The sequence below is a fragment of the Benincasa hispida genome, chromosome 11, assembly GCF_027475165.1.
Source record: "Benincasa hispida cultivar pf3 chromosome 11, pf3_genome.v1.1, whole genome shotgun sequence".
NCBI lineage: Eukaryota > Viridiplantae > Streptophyta > Magnoliopsida > Cucurbitales > Cucurbitaceae > Benincasa > Benincasa hispida.
This window is the reverse complement of record NC_143488.1, coordinates 89,352,148-89,362,000: the sequence shown is the minus strand read 5'-3', so window position 1 is coordinate 89,362,000 and position 9,853 is coordinate 89,352,148. Positions and strand designations below refer to the sequence as shown.

The following is a 9,853-nucleotide window of genomic DNA, read 5'->3' as shown; positions in this document are numbered from 1 at the left end:
ATCTTGAGCTCTATAAATACCGAAGGCCACCATTGTAAAAGGGTTATCAGATATATCATAGATAGAATATATACAAGTTAAAAAGGCATTAGTATGTTCAGTACATACTCAAACTTAGAGGATGGAGACGAGCAAGGAGACGAAGAAGCCGAGAAATTATTCCCGGACAGATCGAGAGACTGCTGGAAAGCGCTACAAAAGAAGAGAGGACCAATACTTATGAGAGAAAGAATATTCATCTGGACGGAGTTTGAGTGAAAAAGATAGTGTAAAAGGCCAGGGAAGCAAGACATTGCTTACCGGGCTTCTTATCTCTAAATTCCAGTTGTTATTTTGTATTCAGCACTCTATTACATAAAATAGAAATCTCATTTCAACCTATGTTCAATCTCTCCATACTTCTATGAGTAGCTAAATTTCCGAATGGGTTGAGAAGTACTTAGCTAGCATGACTTAAGATTTTCACTTTATGCGATCATCTTGTCTTATGATGCGTCATTCACCCTTTAGAGATACTTGAGTGAGTAGTCTAAAGATAGAATCTAGACTTGAGAGAGTCAGATTAGAATATAGGCTTGAGAGAGTCAGATTAGAACTGCATAAGCAAGAAATAGAAACTTAGAAATAAGTTCTATTGCAATTAACACATCGCATGCACCCTAGAAATAAGATATTATAGTATGCGGTCACCTTGTTTTATATGTGCATCATTCATCATCGCATAGACAAGAATAGAGGCTTAGACATAAGTCCTATCGAATTCTTCGTATACATCGCATGCGTCCTAATAGGAATTATAGCATTTGCATTGAGAGATGGCGTGCTGTTATTTGTGTGTAGTATGATTACATAACTTGTGCATAATCTTAGGAAGTGTTAGCTAAACCCCTTCTCAACCCCTTCGTCGCATACTCATTGTAACTCTCAATTTCATCAACTCTTCGTTCAAACTCCGTCGCATAGAAAAAATTCTTAATTAAAACACCACCCAACTCATTTGTTTTCACCACCGCAAGAGAATCAGAGTAGCTGTCGCATATTTACTCAGTAGTCCCTGTGTTCGACCCTGGACTTACCAGGAAACCTAGTGAGGCTGATACTTAGGTCTTATTAGGAAAACTTGCATCGCATAACACATACCACCACAAACTCACACCATAATCGCATCACAATTCACAACACATCAGTCATCTCCATGTTGAAAAAGATATAATAGGGCAGATCTTCCCAAGGTCATCCTTATGTTGATCAAATGGGGGTTGTTAAACCTTTCTGGGGTTATCTTTATGTTGATCAAATGGGGATTGTTAGACCTTTCTGAGGGTATCCCTATGTTGATCGAGATATAATAGTGCAGACCTTTCCAGGGTCATCCCTCAAATGGGGGTTGTTAGACCTTTCCAGGGCCATCTCCATGTTAATTAGGAAGTGGCGATTTAATGGGGTAGACCTTTTTGGGGTCATCCTATTGGGTTTTATTTGTTAAAACTCACAGTTTATAAAAGATAAACACATTCTATAACCAATAAACTTATTATTGATTCTATAAATTGCATACGTAAAAGTATAAATCCAATAAACTAAGATCCATGGCTATTATATGAATTCTTGAACTTTATGTAGAGACATAGAGATAGATCAAGTTCAAGTAAATAGTCAAAACGGTCTATAGTAAATGATTAAGGTGGGTACCTTATTCTTGTAATACTATTGGATGCGGCCTACTCTGTAGTTGTTACACAGTGTTGTAAAGATACTACAAACGAAGTGATCAGATTCGTTCATGTATTGACATGAAAAGTGGAGGCGTCCTATGCAATGAGTTTGTATAAGATCAGACCAAGAAATATGTCATTCTTACTTTATAACGTTGTTTACTGTATAAGACTGACTATTTCACTTAGATGACCTAGGTAACTCGATCTTAATTTTGAGCTAATTATGAACTCCTGTTTATTCGGGATTATCCTTAAATTTGCATAGGTGAGAGTTGGCTCAACAGCGCCGGATCAATAAGCTTCCCATTTCAGAGGTAAGACTAGGCAGATAGCTGGGGACATAGGGTGCAAGACGAAATTCATGCCTACCCGATTTAGGGATAGGGGAAAGGTTGTTCTCTTAAGTACTGAATCCAGATCTTGAACATGGGGCCCCACCCGCTTACTGGGCTGAGAGAAATCTAGTTTAGTGACTGGATCACAAACCAATTGTTCATTAGAGGATCAATAGAAACTTAAGGAACAAGACGTAATCTCAAGGGTAAAATAGACATTTGACCCAACCGTTATTGCGAACAACCTGTGAAGGGTCGACTTACTAATAATGGTTAAATCATGTGGACATAATATATCTACAATGAGGGGAGTGCAACTATGGGCTTTAGTGGAGTAACCCATTAGTTAATGAATGAGGATTAATTCGGTGAGCCAATTAATCTTAGATCGTTGGAGACTATGATATATAGGTTCGCGAGGTCCCCCTACTAGCATGTAAATGAATTAGCTTTAGAATAACGTGATAAGTTAATTTGAATCGTTCAGATTAGAATTAAATGAAATTAGAGAATTGATTAATATTTAAATATGATTTAAATATTAAATTCATGAAGGTGGAATTTGTGTAAAATTAATTTAATATTTGATATTAAATTAGAATTAATTAAATTGTTTAACTAATTAATTATTATTATTTAGAAAATTAATTTATGAAATTAATTTTGTAAAATTAATAATATTTTTAATTTTTGAAATCAAATTGGTTTTAGAAATCAATTTGAAAATTTAAAAATTGAAAAACACAAATTTTTGAAATGTGGGATTTCTCCACTACTCAAACAACCAGCTCACAAAAAGTCCATCAATAGAGATGATGGAAGTGGAATTGGAGCATGCATCAATAGAGTTTTTTTGTTAAAAAATTCGAGTTGAAGAAAGGTGTTCTTCAAGTGGATGGTGTAGTGAACTCTTCTCCAAGTTCCTCTTGAGTCCCACAACTCAATATAAAGCTCCAAGAGAATAGTGGGGAAGAACTGGAGGTGGTTCACAACGAGATTTGGAGAGGATTTGCAACTGATTTCAAGATTAAAGAAGTTATACAAAGGTATTGCCTGAAACCCTTTTATTATTGTATGAGCATGCTTTATATTAATGAATTAGAATGTTTATCGATCCTTGTTGCTTTCGCTGCATACTGATATACTCCTTCACATCCCTATATAGATCAAATGGGGATTGTTAAATCTTTTTGGAGTCATCCCCATATTGACCGAGATATGATAGCGCAGACCTTTCCAGGATCATCCTTATGTTGATTAAATGGAGATTGTTAGACCTTTCCGGGGTCATCTCCATGTTGATCGAGATATAATAGGGCAGACATTTCCAGGGTCATCCCTATGTTAATCAAATGAGGGTTGTTAGACCTTTTCGGGGCCATCCCCATGTTGACCGAGATATGATAAGGCAAACCTTTCCGGGGTCATCCCTATGTTGATCAAATGATATTGTTAGACCTTTCCGGGGCATCCCCATGTTGATCGAGATATAATAAGGCAGACATTTCCAAGTTCATCCCTATGTTGATCAAATGGGGATTGTTAGACCTTTCTAGGGTCATCCCCATGTTAATAAGGAAGTGACGATTTAATGGGGTTGACCTTTCTGGGATCATCCTTCTGTAGATCAAATGGGGATTGGTAGACCTTTCCAAGGTCATCCCTATGTTGATCGAGATATAATAGGGTAGACCTTTCTGGGGTCATCCCTATGTTGATCAAATGGGGGTTGGTAGACATTTCCGGGGTCATCTCCATGTTGATCAAATGGGGGTTGTTAGACCTTTTTTGGGTAATCTCCATGTTGATTAAGAAGTGGTGGTATAATAAGGTTATTTAGATCTTTCCAGGGTCATCCCTATGTATGTCAAGGAAACGGTCACATAGTAGGCCATTGCTGCAAACAAACAATAAAAATATAAAAATAATAGTGATAAAAAAAATCTCATACGGGAAGTCAGTATATAAAAAAAAAAAGAAAAAAGAAAAAAAGAAAAAAAAAAAGAAGAAAAGAAAGGAGAAAAAGAAATAAACAAAAAGAAGGAATGAAAAAAAAAAAAAAGAATGAAGAAAAGAAAGAGGAGAATAGAATAGGAGTAGAAAAGAAGAATAAAGTAGGAGTGGAAGATGAGAATGAGAAAGATGTATGTGGTGAGCCCTATTTATAAAGGCCAAGATGGACTCAAATTCATAATTTAATTTGGATTTCCTATTGAAATCTTATCTTTCTAAAAGATTTTGATAAGATTTTGATAAGATTTGAATCAAAATATCTTATCTTTTAAATTTGAATTTAAGATTCTTGGTGGGTTTGAATGGATTAGCCTTAAATCAAATGATATCAAAATCCATTTACATCAATTTTAAACTTGGACATATTCCAAATTTTATCTCAAATTCATCCCAAAATAAAACTTTGCCATATTCTAAATTTTATGTCATATTCAAATCAAATTTAGCTTTTTTCCTCAATCTAAATCAAATTGAAGGTAAAATCTAAAATTTATTTCAAATTAACATTTGGCCATATTCCAAATTTTATTCAAACTCAATTTTGAGATTAAATTGTGAATAAAATGTCAAGTTAAAATTTGGTTACATTCCAAAATTTATCCCAAGTTCAAATCATTCAAATTTAGCCTTTTATCTTTGAAGCAAAATTAAATTAGGGATAAAGTTTCAAATTTATCTCAAAATAAAATTTGGCCATATTCCAAAATTTATAGCAAATTCAAATCAAGTTTAACTTTTATCCTATTTCCAAATCAAATTGTGATAAAATCTCAAATTAAAATTTGGACATATTCCAAACTTTATTAAAAAAAATCAAATTGTTCAATTTTGAGATTAAATTGTATATAAAATCTTAAATTAAAATTTGGACATATTCCAAATTTTATTCCATTTCTAAATCATCTAAATTTAGACTTTTTATGGTAAAATCTCATATTAAAATTTGACCATATTCCAAAATTTATCCTAAATTCGAGTTAAACTTATATACTAAATTCATAGTTTGACTGACACATCAATTAAGATCCAATTCAAGAACAAATATATTTGAATTTCGATTCCAACTTTATAATTTTCGAGATTCATCCACCCATATATGTGCATAAATCTAAAAAATGGGTATTTATTGAATGAGAAATTTTGGATCAATCACATATTGCCACGCCATTTATGACAAAATTTCAAATCATCAAATTTGGGACCAATTAAGAGTTGACATTTGTCTCAAATTGAAGTTGAATACAAATTCCGATGACTCCACGTGGTTTCATAATCACATAAGACTAATTTGACCCAATTTGATATATTATTTGAGTTAAAGTCCAACTAAGCCCAAAAATGGGCTGAATTTGACCCAATATTAAGCCCAAATCCAACTAATTGGGCTAAAGACAAGATCCATGGACCAACCAAACCCAAATCCAACTAATCAGGCCCAACGGCCAGGCCTATGGACCAACCAAGCCCAAGCTCATGAGACTCACTAGAGAACTCTATAATTAGGCCAGACACTTTGACGTCACGCACTTCGCTTCTCCGAGTTAAGTGCATGCATCTAATTGAGAGAGAATTAGGGGATTGCTTCACTTTTTCAGGTTAAGCACACACATCCAATTGAGAGAGAATTAGGGATTAAATGTTAGAGATCGAACCACAACGCATCGAATCAACATCTACACCCATACAACCTCAAGTTCAATTCCACGAAACAAGTTTTTCCAAAAACCTCGTGTGAACAAAGGTGTTTAGAAAAAAATTTGAATGTTTGGCAACTATTCAAATAGCTTCTCAAATATTTTTTTTGTTTGATAAAAAATGTTTAAATAAAAATGAATTTTTTATAAAAAAAAACACTTTTTTTTCAAATCAATCCTAACCCCCTTGATTATATAATATATATATGGGTAAGAAATACTCATAATGTTATTTAAATAAATAAATAAAAAGAGAGAAATTCAAAAGGGGTGAGTGGGTACGGTCTAGGGGATAAGCATGATAGGATAGAATCCCAAAATTTCCAAACACAAAACACACCCAAACCGTCAGAAAAAATGGCTTCAATCTCCTCCACCTTCCCGGCCCTTCACTCCATTTCTCGCCTTGCATTTCCCAATCCATCCCCAACTCCCAGGCCTTCCTTCTCTCTTCCCTCCTCCACTAACTTCACTCTCGCCGCCGCCTCCTCCTTCAGCCATTCGCCGGTTCATGGCCGGAGCCGGCCACGCGGCCTGAAACAACCCAAGGCAGTTGAAGAGGATGCCTCTATTCCTGAGCAAGGAGTTGAAGGCGAACCGCCGTCTCCTTCTCCATCTGACTCGCCGGCAGTCACCGTGCCCGTCTCTCCCTCTGATATTCTCACCATGTTCTTTCAGGTACATAGCCATTTTAGTATATCTGTGTGTTTCGCTGATGACAGCTTGGTGAAATGGGTTTCTGAATTTGGTGAAGAATTCCAGCTATTTTGATTTGGGGACGAGAATTGCAATATGATTTAGACGTTTAAGCTGTTTATTTCTTGCCCTGTACCCAAGTAGTTAGTTTATTTTCATTATTATTCTCTTTTTAAAATTTTAAACTTTGAACTTCAACAAGTGGTCCTCTTCAAAATGTTCCCATAAAATTATCCACAAAATACTCATAATCATGTCAAAGAAATGTCCAATTCCAAACATGGAATTACTAGAACCTAGTGCTCAAACTTAGCAACAAATTGTCAAAATCTTACCAACTATAACCATCCAACACAATTGGGATAACCAATACTTGCAAAGGTAGTCTCGTCCAACTACAAGAATAACCATATATATAATAGGAATGGTGTTAGGATATTATTAGAGTATTAAAGATATATTAGCGACTAGTTAGGGAGTTTGTTATATTTTGTTGGTTATCAATAGAGGGGCAAGGGACCAAAGAAGATAGACAATATTTTGGTGAGGCAATAGGGTTTGAGAGTGATCTCAGGATTGGGAGGGTCCAAGTACCAACATTAACTTGGTTTATCTTGTAATTCCATAATCATTTAGCTTTCAATATATTTGTGTTCTATCAATATAGTTACAAATCTTTTTTAGAAAAGTGAAACCTTAGCTAATTGAAGGTAGTAAATATACTACTTATTACGTCTATGTTCAAATTAATGAAATCAAGAGTTTTAAGATTTAAATTAACTCACTATAAACACATGGGAAGAAAATTGTACTTTTCCCTGATTCTTAACGTCTTCACTGGTTTTATGAACTATGCGCATTCTAGGGCTCTGTAACCATAATATCTTTGAATTGCTTGGAGGCATCTTTAATGGTTATTTTTTTTTCATTTCTGAAGGCAGAGGGGACACTAAATGAATCAGCTATTCCTGCTGTAACTGAGGCTTTGGAGGTGCATTGATCTATCATCCTTATGCCCTTTATGTCATGTTTCTTGTTATTCGTAAATCAAATGCCTTTAAGAAGTACATTTTTTTTTAATCATTATTTTTTTATGATGGATAAGCTGCTTTCTTTCGGTGAAACTCCAACTTTGATAAGACCTGAACTTTCAATCTACAACATGAGGGAAATGGATTAGCCTATAACTGACCCAAGTGGCAAATCCTACCTAAGACTTTGAATAGGAACTCATGGTGCTCGCAATTTCAATAAGACTTCATAATAAGATTTTCCTTCATTTAGCTCTACCAATTTGTTGAAGCATGTTGTTATAGAGCAAGTTTGGGATACAACTTTGGGAGTAGTGCTTATAATTTAAGAACTTTTTCCATACAAGTACTAATTTAGTGCTTTATCCTAAAGCCTGTGTTTTTAAAGTTCAAGGTACGATAAAGCCTATAGTCTATTGGGGCTTAAGCGCAGAGCACAAAAAAAAACTGATGAAAAAGTCTGAAGGCCCATGGGCCTTAGGGGCGCCTAATGCACACTTTTTTTTCTGCCCCTCACCTTGCGCCTAGGGACACTTTTTGAAGCACTGCCAAAATTATATGCTAATTTAGTCTGGTGGTAGATGTATAACTACAAATCAATTGGAGACCATTCAAACCCATTTATTCAGCGCATTAAGGTAGATATTGCTATGCTGTGTGTCATGTGTGTATGTTCACTTCTACAGTGAGGTATCAAAAGACTGAAATTTAGTAGAGTGAGCTGGAGTGAAAGGAAGTGTTTAATTAACAACTAAAGTTCTAATTCTTTTGAAGGTCCTGAAGTATGCTAAGAGAGCAAGGATGTATTAGCCCTTGTTTTGTTTTCTCTCCCTTCATTTTGCGACTCAGGGTTTAGATATGATTTGCAGTAAAGTGATGTCTAAAATTGCTTATCTATATGCGTTGTTCTGTAGCAAACTGAGGGTATCACCGGGTTGAAAGTTCAAGTCGTTGAGGGCATTGCATCAGTTGCGGTATGTAAGATCATTAGTTGTAGCAAACAATTTATGTGCATTCTACCAAGTTGCCTAAACGGTTTTTTTTACTCTCTTTTTCTGTTCTAGCTTACAAAACAAACAACAATACAATCTACAGGAGTGGCCTCGAGTTTGATCGAGACCATTCAAGGTGCAGGTTTTAAGTTACAAACGTTGAATTTGAGTTTTGAGGACAAGGAAGAAGTTTTTGTTTAGGTACTCTTGATTATGAAGTGTTAGAATTGGAGAGAGGGAAAGAGAGATAAGAGAGGGAAGCTTAATTAAGAGCTCCATTGATCGTGTCATGGAAGATTGGACTGTGCAGATGATGATAACCTAGCAGGTTTGATGAGATTATTTTTTGCCGTTGCTTGATTTTTGTGTATGAACTCGGGTTGAGGTTTTTTTAATCTTTAGATCATTAGGATAGAGATATGGAATGTCATTAAACCAAAAGGCCATTTGCTTTTGAAACCAATCCTTTTCTTGCATAGAGCATTATAAGTTTGGATGAAAACTTCAAACATTATAAGTCTTCCTGATTGCATAGTTCATGAGTGAAAGTCTTACATAATGAGAAACTTTTACTTTAAAAGTGGTATTTATTTTGTGGGAATCTTGGATGGAACAAAAAAAAGATGGTATATTTACTTTTTGTTTTCTATTTTTAGTCTTTAGAAAACTAAAAAGAGTTCTTTTGTGGTCCGTCCAAGCTAAAAATATTCTACCTTTTTCTTGAGAGGGTCATCTTATAATTTTAATTTCATCGAAGGATTGAATTTAACTGTGGTAAAATTAATGTCCTTAATTAGTATTAGGGGATTATCCTCCGCTTTTTTTTTTAATCCTTTTCTTTTGTTTTTTCTAATTACAATAGGGGTAAAAGAATTTGAACCATGAATTGCTTGATCATTAACACATCTTAATGCTAGTTGAGTTATGTTTATATATTTATAACTTTGACTTTGACTTTATGGATGGGTAACAATGTTATTCTACTTCGGTGAGTTGGATCATTTTAGTTAGATGAACTCTAAATAATTGTTACAAGGAGGTAATTTATGTTTTTTTTTAAAGGAAGATTTAGGGTAATTATTTGACCTAAATTAAAATAATATATTAATTTCATCATTGTCTAAATCCAAGTTGTGGTCGGAAGGATTAAATTTGTAAGATTTAGGTAGATTACTAAGCCACTATTAAAAATAAAATGTGTTTTCTTAAAGACGACTCAAGCTAAAATTTGATTTGGATAAACTAGGAAATGGAGTGGAAATCTAAAATGGTTATTAATTATTAATTAAAAGTGAAAGTTGGTAGACTTATTAGACACAAAATTAGAGGTTTAAGAGTTATCAAATGTGGATAAATTAAGTATAACTTAATTGA

At 34.4% G+C, this 9,853-nt stretch overlaps 1 protein-coding gene across 1 annotated transcript; it reads left to right on the top strand.

Moving 5' to 3' along the window:
- The first annotated feature begins 5,988 nt into the window (after positions 1-5,988).
- Positions 5,989-9,059, top strand: LOC120089747 (Heavy metal transport/detoxification superfamily protein). The gene is made up of 4 exons (XM_039047125.2): positions 5,989-6,438; positions 7,394-7,447; positions 8,402-8,461; positions 8,552-9,059. Exons 1-4 carry the CDS (start codon positions 6,118-6,120, stop codon positions 8,678-8,680), a joined length of 564 nt encoding a protein of 187 aa, XP_038903053.2. The 5' UTR covers positions 5,989-6,117; the 3' UTR covers positions 8,681-9,059.
- Positions 9,060-9,853: the final 794 nt, after the last annotated feature.